The following is a 20,258-nucleotide window of genomic DNA, read 5'->3' on the forward strand; positions in this document are numbered from 1 at the left end:
GTTGGGAGACCATGAGTGGGCCCGCCCTGCAGTCACTGCCACTACAGGACGCACTCACATTCAGTTTTGGGATCCTTGCTTACACCGCCCAACTCAGTAGCTAAAACATAAGCAACAGCATGCAGAGCTTCAAAAGGGGATCTGTTTCAAGACCTCTTTCCAGGGTCAAGAACAGTTGTTTACTTTGGGCACAGGTCTGATCCGGAACAAGCAGCCACCCTTTGATTTGCAGCCCATTAAGCTAATTTGAAAGTGCATTTCACCTCTAACATCAGCTGGGTGAATTCTTCATTACTGAGGAATGAAGGCTTCCAGTCCTGCTGAATGTCACAGATTTCCGTTTGCGCTGAGACTTCTAAAAGAAACAAAAATAAGCTTTTATATTCAAAGGCACCTAGAAATTGTAATGAACAAATGAAGCACATGTAATTTTGTGTAAACCTCTGTGTAGTTTAGTTAAAGAAGCCAATATAAGCAGATACGTTACCCTGATTTCCAAGGACTGTGAACTTTGCACGTAATGGGCTTAAAAACACCTCTCGATGTTTTCACATCCTTTAATGAGGCTTCGGGGAGGAGAGTACCTGACCCTCTGCATGGGTGTGGTGCCTGCTATTAGCAGGTGGCACCACGCCCTTGGATTTCTACATGACACAGCCCAACCTCAGTGGCTGGAGTGCAGTGGCTGCCACCTCTCAAGGAACAATGAAGGAACAGGAACGAAGCCTGGGATGGTGAGACTCGTTCTTAAACTGCTGCTGCATGGTTGAGGCGAAGCAAAACACTTTAGAGATCTGGGATTTTCAAAATTCCAGAAACATCTTAGGCTGGTGGTAAATAACCTACTGTGTCTATGCAGAATGTAATGTGTTTTTCAGCATTTCCAGGTACTGAAGTATAATGTGCTATACAAATACATGTTACTTAGTTGCTTTTAAAGCCAAAATTTACTCTTCTCAAAACTCTGTTGGGTTAGTCTATAGTTTGCTTGTTTCTGTAACTACGTTTACTGAAGACGTTATTCATGTTTGTAAATTCAGTAGTCATTGGTCTCCAGAGCACTCCTTAAATACTCTAGTTCTTTTGCATTTTTGAAAGGGTGTTTTGTTTTACTACTAAAATATCTCTGATGAGATTATTACAGAGAACTCAAATGCTATATCGAATATGTTTGTTTTTCCTTCAGTTTATCCTCCATCTTTACCCAACATTTTGCTCCACTTTATGTAGTAAGAGGTCTCTTTAGGGATTATTTTCTTGGTGCTAAGAAAAACCTAAGTATATTTGATTCATTTCCTACCTCAGAGAAAAAACCTAACCTGTTTAACAACCTCCTGGAAAATGCAAATTGTTCAGGCAGATAATCTATATACTTCAAACTAGGAGAAACACCAAAAGGCTTCCTCCTTCCACCCTGTGCTGTTGGCAATCTCTCTTACATGGAGCGTGGAGAATGCATTCTGCCGTTGGAGTGAATGAATTTGAATGAATTCAGTGGTTACTCGTGAATGAAGATGATGTGAAGGGCTGAGCTACACATGCGACTGTGTAAACCTTCACTTGTTCAATCACCCAATGTTCCCTGCAATGCTTGGCTCTCCTGGGATGGTTTCTGCCTTGAGATTTCAGAAAGAACAAGTTGCTGCTGCCACTGTGGCCAGAGGCTGCACATGGTGAAATGCATCTGGGGAAGCCAAGGCAGGGCACTACACACAAGTCCGGGCCAGTGTTCCTTCTGGGGTGCCAGCCGAGGCAAGGAAGAAGGGTGAAACTTCCAGTTCCTCACACAAAGGGTGGCCGCAGTTGGACCACTTAGAAAAGAGATGGACCAAGGATATACTGCTAAATTAACCCCATAAAAGTCCTCCCCCTTTTCCCAACCCATAAACTCATCTGTAAAATTCTTTTGACCATTAGGGTCAAACTGTAGATTAATTGTCCAGAAGAGTCCTTCCAGTAGTCCAAATTTGATTTAGATAGAGGTCCATTCAACTTAAGGGTAAAGGAAAATGAAAGACCTCTTTCTTCTACATAAGTAACTTTCAGGTCATCCGGTATGACTGGACACTTTCAAAACAACAGCATAATAATACCGAAAGCAGCCATTTCATTCACTTTGTATTTCAACAATCTGATTATCGTCATTGGAAGTTAAGGCTCACCTCATAGCACATTAAACCATATGTTAGATAAAACCTCTCAAAGCAGGCAAAAACGTGTTAAACAGGGAAATAAAATTCAGTGTTATAATCATGCCTCCACTGGCATTTGATGTGACCAATAGCATAAGCTACAGGTGACAGGCAGGATGAGCGAAGAGCTGTGGTCAGAGTGGCTTCTAAATAGCAGGGGAAATAAAACCACCTGGGAGCAATTTTTGCAGGAAAACATTGCAATGAACAGCTGAACCCCCAAATTCTACTATAGTGTAAGTTGTAGTTGTGGCCTAGAGTGCTTACCCCCAGTTGCTCCTCGTATATGTGAACAAGGAGCAGTGTGTCTTTGGGCTACATGTAGTCAGAGAAAAGCCTGGAAAATGGAGCTGAAACTCTGCTGGGCTGGGTAAACACTACCGTATTCAACAGAGACATTTCCTCTTGTTCTGCAGCCTTCTCCACCGCCCCCCGGCCCCATCTACTAGGGCAGAAAAATTGAAGGAGCATGAATGAACAGTAGGATTTGATGTCAAGAGAAAATTACATTAAATCAGCTGGAGACTCACACACAGGAAGAGGAACGTGTGCAGGTCAGCCTGGCCCTGTAGAAGTGACATTTAGATGGATGTGGATAAGGATGTTCCATATGCTTTGCCATTTACATAATTTAGGGGTTTCTCTCTCATAATAGATACTGATAACACAAAACTTCTCTACAAATGGCAGAGTCTCGTTTTGATTTGGATCACTTCAAAGAGCATAAGTATACATTTCAGGATCAAGATTTATCTCCCAAGCTGAGAAAACTGAAAGATTTGAGGAAAGAGCTAAATAATTACAACGACTACCTGGACCTAATCATCTTTTCTTACTTCTCATGTGGCCTCCCTTTAGCATGAAGGCAGAAAGCACATCTAAACCCACAGTTCTTAACCATGGCTGCACATTGGAAAAACCTGGGGAGCTTTAAAAATATGGATGCTTGGGACTTACCCAGCGGTGTGCTGGTAAAAGGCTCTCCATCTTGACAAAAGAAAGCCCTGATTTGTCGTGTTTGCCCACCTCTGCGGTATAAATACTCCCACGGTAGCTGATTTTAAGCTGTCAACTTGATGTCAACTGGCTTGCAAAACTCCTGAAAATTTAAGTCATTTTTCGCCAGCTGGTATGATCCCACTCCAGCTCACCACTGGGGTTCTACCCCTAGAAATTCTGATGTATTCATCTGTGAGGTGTCACCCAGTTATACGTAGTTTTAAAAGCTCCTCGGGCAATTCTAATGGGCAGCCAAGGGTGAAAACCAGTAGTCTAAATGGCCACACTAATGAACAGCTATAGGGCAGCTAGGATATCAATATCTACAAGAGTCCCATAAATCACCTCTTGTGGGGAAGCAGTATGGTGTAGTGTTAAACACCAGACTCTGGAGACAGACTGCCTGGTATTCATATAACGGAATACTATATACCAATGAAAATACCATATACTTTTCTGGCTATCTGACTTGGGTGAGTGGCCTAACATCTCTGCCTCAGTTGCCTCACCTGTGAAACGGCACTAACTCAAAGGGCTGCTGTGAAGCTCAGATGAGGTACTATACATAGAACCCTGAGAACAATGCCTGCCTGGTTCATGGTGAGCCCTGAACAAATGGTGACCACGTTATTTTCTATCCTGTTGCAGATGCTTGTGGAGTTCATGTCCATTTGGATTATAAGTAAAGTTATTGCTTGTTTTTGTTTTTTGATTTAATCCAAATTTTGGTCCAATCATTACATTTCTACACAAAATCTTCCATGGATCTTCTGTTTTCTTTTGAATATGGAATCTTTTGAATATGGAATAAGGATGAGTGAGATCCTGGAATGGTCCTGGTTGCATTGAAGCGGGCTGTGTGGAGCAGGCCTTAGTTACATGAAAAAGGCAGAGACAGGCACTCTGGGTGTTAGGAGGCTGCATTTCCACTGACTGATCCTTTCCAGGTCCCAGATTTGACGATTCTGTAATTCCACAGTGGACAGAGCCCAGCATAAATGTCACACTGACGAACTTGATCCCAGCTGTCCTATTTAACAGCTGTCCTGCTGCTCAGTGGCAGTGACCTAGTTTGAGTAATTTGCACAAAATATCTTAGTAATCAAACCAACCTGCTATTTCACTTGGCTAAATCATTATTTAGGAAATGTAACCATTCTGATTAAATTATTGGGGCAATTGAATATTGCTGCAACACTTTATTCCAATCCTGCTTGATTGTTCTTCCTTGACTTTTAACAAAAGCAATTAACCTATTCGTTACTCTCACTTGGGCAGCTTTGGGGGAAAAAAAGGAGGATACATCATTACTGTCACATTTTTAATAGGTACATACAATTATTAAAGAAATAATAAAAGAATAACAAGTATAATGAAACTTTCTAATATCCCAGCTGTGCCCTCTTCCATGAAATCATCTTGTCTAGAAAAATGTTCAGTGAAAGAGAAGCATCACTATAAGCACAGAAGAACTGTAATTATCTCCTCAATAATCTGACACTTCTGACTTTATTATGTTGGGTGTCATGGTTAAGGAATAAAGAATTCTGTTCTTTTTGCTTGTTAATAGCTCCTGAACCCTCTTAACTCTTCTCCAATTTTTTTGTACCATCCATAGGTGAGTGGCAGGGCAGCGTGGTCAGGGTTAAGAGAGAAAAGAGTTTGAAGAAGAGTAAAATGGAGAGAGGATGATTTGAAAAAGACATAAGTTCAAGGATGGATTCAAGTGGTAAAGTCATATAGTGGAATACTACATACCAAGGAAAAAGAACTAGCCACACCACTGGAAGAACACAGATTAATCACACAGACATCATGTTTATAATGTACGCTTCCATCTGAACAAGGTCCCAACAGGTAAGACCAAACTCCGGTATTAGAAGTCAGAATAGAGATTACCTTTGAGGAAGGCAGAAGTAGATAGGAAGTGGCATCTACTGGGGAAGCTTCTATTTTTTGACCTGGGTGTTAGTTTCCTGGCTGTTTATTTTCTGATAACCAATTCAATTGTACAGTTATGATCTGTGTGTTTTCTGTATGTGTGTTATACTTTTATAAAGTATTAAAAAGTTAAGAAAAAGAATGGAGTGCTGGTATAACTGGATATCCACATGCAGAAGGATGAATTTCAACTCCCTACCTCACTCTATATACAAAAATTAACTCAAAATGTATTGAATAGCTAAATGCTCAACGTATAGCTTAGATCTAAACGCTTAATTTTTAGCTTAAAACTATAAAACTCTTAGAAGAAAACACAGATGTAAATCTTCATGACCTTAGATTAGACAATGGTTTCTTAGATATGATACCTAAAGCACAAGCAAGCAACAACAACAAACAGAGAAACTGGACTTCATCAAATTTGAAAGTTTTGTGTGTCAAAGGACATCACTAAGAAAGTGACAAGACAACCCACAGGATGGGGGAAAATATTTGCAAATTATATATCTGATAAGGGTCTAGTATCTAGAGTATATGAAGAAGTGTTACAACTCAACAACAAAAAGATAAATAACACAATTTAAAAATGGGCAAAGGATTTGAATAGACATTTCTCTAAAGAAGAAATGCAAATGGCCAAAAAGTACATGAAGCCATCATTAAAAGGTCAACATCATTAGTCATTAGGGAAATGCAAGTCAAAACCACAATGAGATACCACTTCACACCCACTAGGAAGGCTATAATAAATACACACACATGCACACACACACAACCAGACAATAACAAGTGTTGGTGAGGATGTGGAAAAACTGGAACCCTCATACATTGCTCCTGGGAATGTAAAATGGTGCAGCCACTGTGGAAAACAGTTTGGCAGTTCCTCAAACAGTTAAACACTGAGTTACCGTTTGACCCAGCAATTCCACTCCGAGGTATACACCCAAGAGAACTGAAAACATAGATCTACTCAAAAATTTGTACATGAATGTTTATAGCAGCGTTATTTTTAACAGCCAAAACATGCAAACAGCCCAATATCTGTTAACTGATAAAGAGATAAATGGAATGTGGAATATCCATACAATAGAATATTATTTGGCCATAAAATGGAATGAAATACAGATACTCGCTAAAATACGGATGCTAAGTGAAAGAAGCCAGAATCAAAAGACCACGTACTGCATGATTCCATTTATATGAAATGCCCAGAATCAAATCTATAGAGACAGAAAGTGGATTAGTGGTTGCCAGGATCTGGAGGGAAGGGGAAATGGGAAGTGACTGCTAAGGGACACAGGCTTTCTTTTTGGGATGATAAAATTAGATAGTTGCACAACTTTGTGACTATACTAAAAACCACTGCACTATAAACTTTAAAATGGTGCATTTTATGGTATGTGAGTTATATCTCAATAAAAAATGGATTTGACGTTAAGTAAGTTAATGAATTTCAATTTATTTTTTTCACAGTGTAACTCAGAAGGCCAAAGAGCTTAGGGGCAGTGGCAGAGAGGGTTCAAGAAACAAGTACAGTCTGATTCAGTGGAAAATGAATACTTGGGCATTGCGTTTCTTCAGGGCTGAATGAGAAATGCTTGCTCTAGACATTTTTAATGAAACGCTCCCACTGTTAACATCACTCCACTCGGGCTGGGTGCTACCTGGGAAGATGCTCTGGATTCTCTCCTCTGGCTAAGAGAGCAGTTTGGGAGGCGAGTGTTCTGTCCCAAACCTGCCGGAGATGGAGCTATCCCAGAGGGCGGAGCGCCTTCAAAAGAGGAAGCCTATGACCGAGGAGGTCGGGCTCTGCTGGGGAGAGAGAACCAAGCAGGACGACCAGCTTGATGACATCAGCGCCAAATGGAAAGGGCAGCAACAGAATAAAAAGGGACAGAAGCGTAACCTTTACCATTGTGTTTCTGCAAAAATCCGATGACCTTTTCCAGCACGGTGGTTTTGTCCATTTTCCGCGTGTTGCCAGGGAGCATGGAGCTAAGCTCTTTGATGAGAACATTGAACTGGTCCCGACGCTTCTTCTCAGACTTGTTTCGCGAAGCTCTGTAAACACAAAACGCACAGGTTATTGGAACATTCCACCTCATATACGCTTTATTATGAAATGGAAGTACTTTTCTATCAGAGTGTGTTCTGTTGTGATCACTTATCAAAACTCTTTCAGGGAAACTAACATTTGCCACATTTCAGAGCTGAGTAATGGGGACAGAAAAATGTTTTGCTAGACTCTTGGCCGCAAAGAGAGACAGTATTAATAAGTAAGTTCTGACTCAGATGCAAAAGCTTACACAGATTAGCCCCGTCGCCAGATGCTGCTCTCTCTGACTTCAGAGGGCTTTAACCTTCAGGGAGCAAACGACAGGACGGCTGCAGCCCAGAGGAGTTCGCTCTGACAGCCCTTCCTTAGGCTCAAACCACGTCCACTCCAACCCAGGGCACCTGGCCGTTGGCTCCAAGTCATGAGGGGTAGCCAGGTGTACCCAGCGTCCAGCAGAGAGCCAGTGCCACCCAGGGCATATGTCCTGGCCACCACTCCAGAGCTCATTGTCCTGTTGAGGAGACAAGGCGCACCTCACAAGAAACCGTCTGTAAGCCATGCCCGACCCCTGGCCATTGTATGACGGGGACCATACATGGCTGTCAAGCTGCTAAGAGCAGCCGAACCCTTTCAAAAATGACGTGGAGGGGGGCCGGCCCGGTGGCGCAAGTGGTTAACTGCGTGTGCTCCGCTGCAGCGGCCCAGGGTTCGCTGGTTCAGATCCCGGGGGCAGACCGAGGCACCGCTTGTCAGGCCATGCTGTGGCGGCGTCCCATATAAAGTAGAGGAAGATGGGCACGGATGTTAGCCCAGGGCCAGTCTTCCTCAGCAAAAAGAGGAGGATTGGCAGATGTTAGCTCAGGGCTGATCTTCCTCACACACACAAAAAATGACGTGGAGGAACTTAAATGCATATTACTAAGTGAAAGAAGCCAATCTGAAAGGCTACATACTGCATGATTCCAAATATTTGACATTCTGGAAAAGGCAAAACTATGGAGACGGTAAAAAGATCAGTGGTTTCCAGGGGTTAAGAAGGAAGGAGAGATGAACAGGTGGAGCAGAGGATTTTCAGGGCAGTGAAACTACTCTGTATGATATGATAATGATGGATACGTGTCATTATACATTTATCCAAATCTGTAGAAAGCACAACACCAAGAGTGACGCCTAATGTAAACTGTGGACTTTGGATGATTATGATGAGTCAATGCAGGTTCATCAATTGTAGCAAATGTACCACTCTGGTGGGGATGTTGATAATAGGGGAGGTTGTGCATATGTAGGGATGGGTATATATGGGAAATCTCTGTACCTTCCATTCAGTTTTATTGTGAACCTAAAATTGCTCTAAAAAAATTAAGGCTGCTAAGAAAAATGACACACTACACTGGACATCTATAAAGAAATCAAAGTGGAGCTGCTTAGTTTGACGGGAGGGGATCTCCTTCAAGCCACCGAGGCACTTCTGAGGAAGCCTAGGACCCTGGGAACTTGAATAGGAAATCATGGCCACAGGGGCCGCTCTAGTAGACACCAACCAAACACGTCATAGAAAGCCCGTCCTCGCCCTGAGGAAGCCTGGGAAGCAGTGCCGCTCCAGAGGCCTTGGTCCTCAATGACACCCCAGTCCCAGGGCTGGCTCTCAGCTCCACAGGACCAGCCCCTCATCAATAGTCAGCTTATTCAAAGGCGGTCCAAGGCTGGGAAAGCTGACCCACCTCTCCCAAATCCACCCAGGATGGACTTGCTCTAGCAAGTCAGCTGAGAGAAAGCAGGGGCCACAGCTGCAGGGCTCATCAAACGTGGTCTGCCTGCTGATCCAGGCAGCCTGGGGCCTGGGAACAAGGTTCCTGGGGGAGCTATCACTCATCAGGAGGCCCCTGGCCAATGTGCCATCAGGCAGGGTACTGGTGGCTTGTGACAAGTCAGCGAGTTCCCATCAGAGGGATTTACCTCTCTTGGGGGTAGGTATCAATGTCTACAGGTATCAGTATCAATAAAGATTCTGCTTCCCCAAAGAGCCCTTGGAAGCATAGAGACACATCCCAAATGTCCTTTTCCTAGATGCCATGATGGCCACAACCACTGTTTGCCTCTGCCTCACTACACACAACCTGTCTTTATTTCCACACACCCATTTACAAGCCACATTTTGCTGATTCTCTCTCAGTTTGGGCTGTTTCCTGATAATATCTGAGGCAGTTCCTCAAAGCTCACCTAAGTGCATGGTCACTACCCTTACCTAAGGGTCTCTTCCCTTTCCTGACTTTTCCCTCATTTCCATCCTTCTTGGATGTTTGGAAGGACCTGGAATCCTTTAGAGGTTTCTACAAAGGCCTCCTTTCTCGTCGAGGAACTATCTTCACATGTGCTCTCTCACAATCACAGGCTGGCTGCAGGTGTAGCAGTAAGATGCTCGGGGCGGGGGCCTTTTTGCTAGTCCAGGTGAAAAACATAGTGTTCAAACACACGGGAGAGAAGAGAGGAACCTTTTAACTTTCTGAGTGACTGTCTATGCATTATAAATAATTTTTTGGCCTAGATTTTAAAGAGTGACATGCAACCTCCTTAGCCAAAAAAAGCTCTGTTCCTGCCCTAGTTTGCCCATTATAAATTATTTGTGAGCAGATAACACCCAGCTTGTTATTACTCTGTTCTCCTCTTCAATGGGTGTAATGACAACGAACATGGCCTGGCAGAGAACACGATGAAGGCTTATATCATTAGTGACAGAAACACAAGCTTGTTTCCGTCAGCCTCTGCCTGGGACACACTGTGGTGCCCACTGGAGATCGGTCAACGTCAGCTGGGTCTGCAACTCTGAGGCAAGAGGAAGAAAATGAGGCTCGAATGACCTTATGGCCAATAAGGAGGTCTGCTCGCCAGGCCCCGAGATCACCACACATAAGGTGTTGGGACAAGTTGAAAGGCACTTAAACAATCAGCCTTTGAGTTTGTTTTTTCTTTTAAGGCATTATTTGCATTCAATAAAATTCACCTACTTTAAATGTATAGTTTGATGAATTCTGGTAACGTAACCACCACCAAAACCCAAATATAAAACATCCCTCATCTTAAAAGGTTTTCTCCTGCATCTCTGTGGTTGATCTCTCCTAGACGACAGCCATAGAAAATTAGTTTTCTAAGTTTCAGTCAATTGGTTTTGCCTTTTTTAGAATTTCACATAAATGGAATCAGATAGTATATAGTCTTTGATTTTCATTTAGCATAAAGTTTTTGAGATTCATCCATGTTGTTGCATATATTAATATTTCATCCCTTTTGACTGTCAACTAGTGTTCCATTGTATGACTATGCCACAACATTTGAGTTGTTTCCAGTTTGGGGGTATTAAGAATAAGGCTGTTCTGAACATTCATGTCCATGTGTAGACCAGGCATCCATTTCTCTTGGGTAAATACATCAGCATGAATTTGCTGGGTCATATGATAAATGTATGTTTAACATTATAAGATACTGCCATCCTGTTACACGAAGTGGCTGTACTGTGTTTGCATTTCCACCAGCAACTTATGAGAGTTCCGGGTGCTCCACATCCTTGCCAACACTTGGTATTGTCAGTCTTTTCTCATGTTAGCCATTGTAGTGTTATCTCATTGTGGTTTTAATTTGGATCTTTTCTGATGACTAGTGACGTTGAACATCTTTTCACATACTTAACGCCCTTTCATACATCTTCTTCTGGGGAGTGGCTGTTCAAACCTTCTGCCCATTTTTCAATTGGATTGTTTGTCTTCTTATTGAGTTTTAGAGAAAAAGAAAGAGAGAGAGGAAGGCTGGAAGCAAGAGAAGGGGTGTGTGTGTGTGTGTGTTTTAAATATACATTGATACAAGCCTCACCCTTTGATTTTGAATGCAGGACTCAAAGCGCCCCAGGTTATCTTTTCTGGTCTCCCTCATGGGACATCTGGTTACATAGAGAACATCTGCTGGGCACTTACTATGTAACTGGCGCTATTTTGAGTGCTTTACATATATTAATTCCTTTAATCCTCTCAACAACCCTTTAAGGGAGGGGCACCGTTATGATTCCCATTTCACAGGTGAAGAAGCTGAGGTACTGAGAAGTCACACGACTAGGAAGTGATGGAGCATGCTGGCTCAGGTGCCCATGCCGTGAATCACTGCACTCTCCTACCTCCTTCTACAGCTCCCTCCAAAACCATCATGATGCCATCTGTTACGGAGCTACGCACCAGTGTTCTGGGAGCACCGAACTGAGAGTGACTTAGCACAGAAACTAAACATGCTCTGCAGAAACACGGCACTGTATGCTAACAGGATGACAGTGTTTGTGTTCTGGGAAGGCCACTGCAGAAAATCAAGGGAAGATTTTGACCTCAGCTCCAGCTTCTAGGAGGAGCAGCCCTTCCCACTGCCATGCTCGTCTGTGGTTGTTGCGACTGCTGCGCACCAAATATTTTTGGTTTCCTTCTAGACAGATTAGGGTTGCATTTCCCTGCCCCCTAGAACTTAGGCGTGGCCACATGACTTGCCTTGGCCAAGGAAATGCAGGCAAAAATGGCACGTGTCTGTTCCAGGTACAAGCATGGAGAATCAGTGTAGAATCTGCCACATTCCTTTTTCCTACCTTTGGCAAAAATGAGAGAGGTGAAGTCTCTCTCAGCCCAGGGCCCTGAATGAGGATGTTCTTTGCTAGAACATGTAAGATTTACTGACATTTGGAGGTTGTTTGTTACCCCAGCACAATCTAGTCTAATTGGACAGACATTGTGGGGATCGAGGCCACAAGTCCCCCCCCAGGGTAGAACTTGAGGATCCCTTTATTGAGTGCAATATGGACAGACCTCCAGGGAAAAGGGGGTCAGGTCAACTTTCAGGTCCCCGTGTGGGGCCTTCTTACACGACTGACTTGAGGGTTCCCCAGACATAGCAATTAGAAACAGGAAAGATAGCCTTTGCTATTCTTTCTACATCCTTTGATTAGCACCTTCTGTGTACAAGGTACTCCGTCAAGTAATATGGAGGAGGCAAAAATGACCACGTCTTGGTGCCCAACTCAAAGAAGCTTAGAGTCTAGAGGAAGAGATGGAATTCACACAATCAAGAGCTTTTACACGAGGTGCAGTGTGACACGAGCTAGGTGAGACGTTTAAACAAACGGCCTAGGGAGGTCACAAAGGATGATTGGCCGTGCGAGGCGGTCAGGGAGGGGCCTCATGTGAGGTGGCCTTGAGGGGTGGATGGGCAGATGGCGGGGAGGATAGTCCAAGGAAGAGCTGAGTGGTGGAGCTGGACAGGAGAGGTGGCACACATGGGAGAGTCAAGTGAGAGGGGAGTGGACAAGAAGAGCGAGCCCAGCCACAGCGTCTTAATGCCAGACCAGACCAGCTGGTCTCAGCTTCGGAGTCTGGGACAGCTGCTGATGGACTGTCTGGGGAAGGGAAACGGGTTAGGACATCAGGAGAAGGGGGAGAGGGACCCAACTTAGGGGGAGTCAGCAGAGACAGGAAGGAGAGGCGAGGATGGTCGGCAACTGTGTGGCTAGGGGCTCTGCTCCCCAGTCAGCACTAACAGAACCCCGTGAGGAGCTGCGGGGGAGAGAGCGGGGGTCAGAGGCAAAGGAGTCTCACCCTAATTGCATCTGTCTAGAAAAAGTAATGCTGATGATATATACCTTAAAAAATTTTTACTCTTGAAATTAACATACAGTAAACGACTTATTTTGGGCACAGTTCTATAAATTTTAACACGTGTATAAATGCATGTAACCACCATCACAATCAAGAGACAACCGTTCCCTCCCCATACCTGTATTCATCCTCCTATTCTGTTCTTCATCCTCCCCAACCTGTAACCCCTGGCAACCCCTGTTCTGTTCTCTATCACTGGTGCTCTCTTTTGGCGAATGTCATATAAATACAATCACACGGCATGTAACCTTTTGAGCCTGGCTCCTTCTACCCAGCAGAACGCCTCTGAGGTTCATCCAGGTTGCCGCTCTCTCAGTACCTTGCCCCTTCTCATTGCAGAATAGTGTTCTACTGGATGGAGGTTCCACAGCTGGTTTATCCATTCACCTGCTGAAGGAAATTCGGGTTGTCTCCCGTTTTCGGGGACTATGAATAGAGCTGCTGTAAACATTTGGGAGCAGGTTTTTGTGTGAACATAAATTTTCAGCTCTCTGAAGTAAGTAACCTGGGTGTAGGATGGCTGGGTCACACGGAAAGTCTATGTTTAACTTTATAAGAAACCGCCAAACTGTTTTTCAGGGTGGCTGTACCACTTTACTTTCTCACCAGCAATGTACGAGAGATCAGATGTTCCACATCCTTGAGGGGAGTTAGTATTGTCAATGCTTTTTATTTTAGCTAATCTAAGAGATGCACAGTGTTGGGGCTTTTATTTGCATTTCTCTAACGGGCTAATGATGTTGAACATCTTTTCCTGTACTTTTTGGCCATCTGTACATGTTCTTTGGTGAAGCATTCATTATGTCTTTTTGCCCATTTTTAAATTGGGATTTTTATTTTCTTACTGTTGAGTTTTGAGAGTTCTTTATATATTCTGATACGTCTTTTGTCAGACATGTGATTTGTCAATATTTTCTCTCAGCTGGCCTTTTCTTTTTTTTTTGGTAAGGAAGATCAGCCCTGAGCTAACATCCATGATAATCCTCCTCTTTTTGCTGAGGAAGACCGGCTCTGAGCTAACATCTATTGCCAATCCTCCTCCTTTTTTTTTTTCCCCTAAAGCCCCAGTAGATAGTTGTATGTCATAGTTGCACATCCTTCTAGTTGCTGTATGTGGGATGCGGCCTCAGCATGGCCAGAGAAGTGGTGCATCGGTGCGCGCCCAGGATCTGAACCTGGGCCGCCAGTAGCGGAGTGTGCGCACTTAACCGCTAAGCCACGGGGCCGGCCCCACCTTTTTTTTCTTTTAATGTTGTTTTTCACAGGGTAAAAGGGTTTAATTTTGATGAAGTCCAAGTTAACAAATTTTTTCTTTTAGGATTGTGCTTTCGGTGTCAGGTCTAGGAACCCTTTACCTAATCTCAGGCTACGAAGATTTTCTCCTCAGAGTTTTACACATTTTACATTTAGATTTATGACCCATTTTGAGTTCATTATTTTTATACTATGTAAGGGTTAGGTTGAATTTTATTTGTTTGCGTATGATTGTCCAATTGTTCTAAATCCATTTTTTAAAAAGACATTTCTACATTAAATTACCTTTGCACCTTTGTAAAAAATCCATCAGTCATATTTATGTGGGTCGATTTCTGGGTTCTCTAGTCTCTATTCTGTTCCATTGATCTGTGGTTTATCCTTCCACCAATATGACACTGTCTTGATTACTGTAGCTTTATCGTAACTCTTAAAATTGGATAATGTGATTCCTCTAAATTTATTCTTATTTTTCAAAATTATTTTGGCTATTCTAATTTCTCTGCCTTTCCATTACATTTTACGATCAACTTGTCTATATCTACGAAGAGTTCTGCTGGGATTTTGATTGAAATTGCTTTAAATCTATGGACTAATTTGGGGAAAATTGACATCTTTACTCTGTTGAGTCTTCCAATCATAAACATGATATATCTCTCCATTTATTTAGGTCTTCCTTGATTTCTGTAATGAGCATTTTGCAGTTTTCACATAAATATCCTATATCTGTCTTAATAGATTTATACTTAAGTATTTCATTCTTTTGGATTCACTGTAAATGGTTTTTTCTTTTTTTTTTGGTTAGGAAGATTGGCCCTGAGCTAACACCTGTGCCAATCTTCCTCTATTTTATACGTGGGACGCCACCACAGCATGGCCTGATGAGCGGTGGGTAGGTCCGTGCCCAGGATCCCAACCCACGAACCCCGGGCTGCCGAAGTGGGGTATGCGAACTTAACCACTGTGCCACCAGGCTGGCCCCCGTGGTATTGTGTTTTTGATATTGGTTTTTAATAGTTCATTGCTAGCCTACAGAAAGATGATTGATTTGTGTGTGTTGACCTTGTATCCTGTGACCTTGCTAAATTCACTTATTAGTTACTGGAGTTTTTTGTTTGTTTGTTTTTGGTAAGTTTTTCAGGATGTTCTATATATACAGTCATGTCATCTGTGAATAAGGCAAGTATTATTTCTTTTTTTCCAATCAATATTCCTTTTATTTCTCTTACTGTCTTATTGCTCTGGCTAGGACTTGCAGTATGATGTTGAACAGAAGTGATGAGAACACATATCTTTGTCTTGTTGCCGTCTCAGGAGGAAAACATTCAGTTTTTCACCATTAAGTATATCAGCTTTAGGTTTTATGTAAATGGCCTCTATCGGGTTAAGGAAATTCCCTCCTATTCCTAGTTTGCTGAGAGTTTACATCATAGAAGTTGAATTTTGTCAAATTCTTTTCTGCATCAATTAATGTGATCATGTGGTTTTGGTTTTTCTTCTTTAGCTTGCTAACTTGGTGGATTACAAATGATTGGTTTTTGAATATTGAACAGACTTGCATTCCCTGGATAAAACTCCACTTGGTCATGATGTATTTTATATATATGTACGTATATATCACCGTGTGTGTGTGTGTGTGTGTGTGTGTGTGTGTATGATTTGCTAATGTTGGGGATTTTTGCATTTATGTTCATGAAGGATATTGGTCTGTAGTTTTATTTTCTTGTACTGTCTTTTTCTGGGTAATGCTGGTCTCATAAAATAAGTTGGAAAGTATTTCCTCCTCTTCATTCTTCTGGAAGAGACTGTGGAATTAGTGATATTTCTTCTTTTAATGTTTGGCAGAATTCATCCGTGGAACTATTTGGGTCCGGAGATTTCTTTTTCAGAAGGTTTTTAACTACAAATTCAATTTCTTTACTAGCTATAGGACTTTTTAGGTTTTCTATTTCATCTTGTATGAGTTTGGGTATCTTACGGTTTTTGAGTAATTGGTACATCTCATCTAAGCCACTGAATTTATGTGGATGCAGTTGTTCATAGTATTCCCTTAGGGTCCTTTTAATATCTGAAGGATGTGTAGGGATATCGCCTTTTCTTTCCCTGCTATTGGTAATTTGTGTCTTCTTTTTTGTCGTTCTTGCAATAGGCTTACCAAGTTTATTAATTTGTTTTAAATCACCTTTTGGTTTCATTGATTTTTCTCTATTATTTTTCTGTTTTCAATTTTACTGATTTCTGCTCTTATAATTTTCATTCTTCTTCTTGTTTAGAGTTTATTTTGCTCTTCTGTTTCTATTTTCTTAAGATGGAAGCTTAGTTGTTGATTTGAGACCTTTTCTCTTTTCTACTATGAGCGTTTAATGCTATAGATATCCCTCTAAGCACTGCTTTAGCTGCAATCCACAAATTTGATATGTTGTATTTTTACTTTTGTTCAGTTCAAAATATTTTCTAATATTCCTTGAGACTTCCTCTTTGACCTTTGGATTACTTAGAAGCATACTGTTTAATTTCCAAGTTTGGGAGATGTTTTTCCTGCTCTCTTTCTGTTTGTAATTTAATTTCAGTTCATTTAGACTTGTTTACCTTTGTTTTATGAAGCAGGATTTGGTCTATCTTAATGAATGTTCAATGGGTACTGAAAAATAATGTGTACTCTGCTATTGTTGAGTGGAGTGTTCTATGAATGTCAAGGAGATCCTGTTGGCTGATGGTGTTTCTCAACTTTTCTATATCCTAGTTCTGTAATTGAGACAGGCATATTAACGACTCGCTTCAGTTCTTTAGGTAGTGCTTCATGTAGTTTGAAGCTCTGTTGTTTGGTATATACATATTTAGAATTGTTATGTGTTCTTGGTAAATTGATCCTTTATCATTATGTTATGTCACTCTTTATTCCTGGTAGTTTTCTTTGCTCTGAAGTCTACTTTATTTTACATTAATTTAGCCACTCTGGCTTTCTTTTAATTAGTGTTTTTGTGGTATATTGCTTTCCATAGTTTTACTTTTAACGTATTTATATCACCATATTTCAAGTAAACGCCTTGTGGACAGCATATAGTTAGTTCATTAAAAAAAATCCATTCTGACAATCTCTTTTAGTTGGCATGTTTATAAAATTTAATGCAATTATTTATATGTTTGGATTTAGGTATAACATTTTACCATCTGTTTTCTGTTTTTTCATTCTTTGCTTTTTTTGTTGTTCCTGTTTCTCCTTTCCTGTCTTCTTTGGGTTATTTAAACATTTTTTAGTATTCCATTTTAATTTATCTATTGTGTTTTTATTTACTATATTTCTTTGTATAGTTCTTAGTAATTATTCTAGGGATTGTAATATAAAAACTTATCTTTTCAGAGCTTACCTAGAATATTTTACCATTTCAAGTGGAATGTAGAAACTTTACTCCATATAGTTTCTTTTATCATCCCTCCCTTTGTGTTGTAGTTATCTTATACACTACATCTACATACACTGAATCAGATCAGATTATGCCATTTTTTTAAAATGTCAGACTATCTACTATATTTTGCCAGATATTTACCATTCCTGCTACTCTTCCTTTACATCTCATATCCCAAGTTCCCATCTGACATCATTTCCTTTCTGCTGGAAAAACCTCCTTTAGCAATTCTTCCAGAGCAGGTGTCTTGAGAAGAAGCTTTCTTTGTTTTCCTTCATCTGAGAACATCTTCATTTATCTTCATTGCTGAAGGATATTTTCACTGGATAGAGAATTCTGGGCTAAGAGGTTTTTTCTTTCAACATTTAAAAAATATTGTGCCACTAGCAGAAGGCTTCCATGGTTTCTGCTAAGAAATCTATGGTGCTATTTGATCTGTCCCACATGGCTAGTCTTGGATCTTGGGTGGTGGTCTATCCTGCCGTTCAGATCTAAAAGTCTATGGTACACTATTTAAGGTCAGATCCATGCATATTCAGAGTACTGGTGAGCTCAGGTACTTACAACTTTCTTTATAGGGTCACTTTCCTGAGCCCCTCTCTCTCTGAGATCTCTGCCCAGTACTTCCTGGTTCCCAAGGCTCCTTTTTTTTCCACTGCCCAGAAAGCTGGTTCTTTATTTATTCTGCTTTGCCTCGCACTTCCTACATCTGCACCTTCATCTGGGGCCATGCATTAGGAAGATAGAGAGAGAGAAAGAAAACAAGAAGCAACAGGGTTTCATCCCACCCTCTGAGACCTACATAGCTCTTCTGCTCAGAGAGATAGGTTTCCCTCCCTCAACATTTTAGTTTCCTATGGATCTCTGTTGCCGCTGCTGTTGTTACTGCTGCTGCCACTATCAGAGGATTGCTTACAGACTACAAGGAAACAGAGAAAAGAACAAAAAAGGGCAGCTTTCTCCTCACTCAATCTGAGCATTAGAGACCCTGTTCCTGCTCCTCATGCAGTACTAGAGGGTTCTCCTGGTCCTTTCTCTGTCAGCGCAGATGCCCGCTTCTGGGTTTGGGGCTGCATTGAATCCAGGCTAGAGGATACTAGAGGGAAGAAAATGGTGAGCTCACTGCCAATTCAGTGATACTTCCCCAGTCTGCCCCTACTATTTACTTTCCAGGGTCCTCAAATAGCTGTTCCATGCATTTTGCCCAGGTTTTATAACTGTATTCAGTGTGATGGACAGGATGGAGTAGGCTGACTCCATCTTACCCAGGTCCAGAACCTCCATATATCTTTTCATACCTTTTGTAGTGAGTACGTAATAAGACCCATAGGAATCAAAGGTGGGAACACAGACTCTGAAAGCCTGAAGGCAGGGTCTGTAAACAAGAGGCCCTTTATTTTCCCCCCAAAGCCCCAGTGAATAGTTGTCTGTCATAGCTGCACATCCTTCTAGTTGCTGTATGTGGGACACGGCCTTAGCGTGGCCGGAGAAGCGGTGCGTTGGTGTGCGCCAGGGATCTGAACCCGGGCCGCCAGCAGCAGAGCGCGAGCACTTAACCGCTAAGCCACGGGGCCGGCCCTACAATAGACTCTTGAGGAAACATATTTCTGGGTGGCTCTTGGAGAATAAGGAGGATGACAGGTAAATTGGCCAGGTCTTCCTTCCCTTGGCACGACTGTATCACTCTGATATGATCTAACATTAAAAAAGCATCAAAAGGGAACTACCACTGCCTGTCAACATGGAGTTCTATTAAACCAATAAAACTACTTTCCCACGCTTCCCGTCCCACTCAGGGTAGATTTGGGCACCCATACTGGCCTAGCTAGGGCACAGGGGTAAGGGGCAGAGGTGTAGGCCTCCAGAGCTCTGGAATTCCAGAGGAGGGTTGTACTTGTAGCTCAGGATCTAAATGAGATTTAGGACAGCAGCCTGCATTCTTACAAGGTGACTGTGCTTATGGTGTGTCAAGAGGACTCAAGGAAGGAGAGGCACTGCAGAAAGGAAGGCAGGAGAGGATCACGGTGCCAACGCCAAGCGATGTGGAGGGGAAATGTGCATATGCGCGCACGCATACACACACACACACCCCCCTCAAGTTTCTCCAATAGGTGGAAACTTGAAGGCCCTTCTGTTGAGGGATTTCATGAGACAGCACATATTATATAAACCACGCTCAATGCCTCTCTCCCCTCCTTCCCGGTGGGAGATGGTCACAGGTGTGCACACTGAGTGTGCAAAACTAGGCTTCACACCCAGCTACTCAAGAGGCATGGCTGACGCTGGGATGGGGATCAGGTCCTTCTCAGGAGCCCGCGACACAGACTGCGAAGGGAGATGCTCATCTCCCATCCTCCTGGGAGAGGTCCCGTGGCAGGAATGGAGACGTTGAGCATGCAGGTAAATGCAAACATATATCTGCAGGTTTGTGTCCTTGGCCCTCTCTCTCCCTTAAATTCACAACGACACATGAATGTCTGGTGCAGGTGCATTTTATACATCACCCAAAATACCGTTTCCCTAAGGGGAAGAAATTAAAAATCATTGTATCAGAACTTGTGATCTGTGAGCCAGATCAGGAATGAGAGGACAAAATCAGTGAAAAGAGATAAAAATAACTATCATCACGAGCGTGCTCTTGCTTTCAATCTACTTCATGTGCAGACCGGTCAGGCTGGCAATGGCTTCAGCTTACGCCTCTCCAGCATCCAGTGGGAAACTATTACTA

The 20,258-nt window shown here is 42.3% G+C and overlaps 1 protein-coding gene across 1 annotated transcript in view; it reads right to left on the reverse strand.

Moving 5' to 3' along the window:
* NPAS2 (neuronal PAS domain protein 2) overlaps nucleotides 1-20,258 on the reverse strand; it is a 159,776-nt gene that overhangs the window by 56,709 nt on the left and 82,809 nt on the right. The window contains exons 3-4 of the mRNA XM_058534457.1: nucleotides 7,048-7,196; nucleotides 264-355 (exon numbers count right to left, since the gene is read on the reverse strand). Of these exons, the coding sequence (XP_058390440.1) occupies nucleotides 264-355; nucleotides 7,048-7,196 (241 nt within the window). The remainder of the gene's footprint in view (nucleotides 1-263; nucleotides 356-7,047; nucleotides 7,197-20,258) is intronic.

Source organism: Diceros bicornis, chromosome 40 (assembly GCF_020826845.1).
Source record: "Diceros bicornis minor isolate mBicDic1 chromosome 40, mDicBic1.mat.cur, whole genome shotgun sequence".
NCBI classification, from domain to species: domain Eukaryota; kingdom Metazoa; phylum Chordata; class Mammalia; order Perissodactyla; family Rhinocerotidae; genus Diceros; species Diceros bicornis.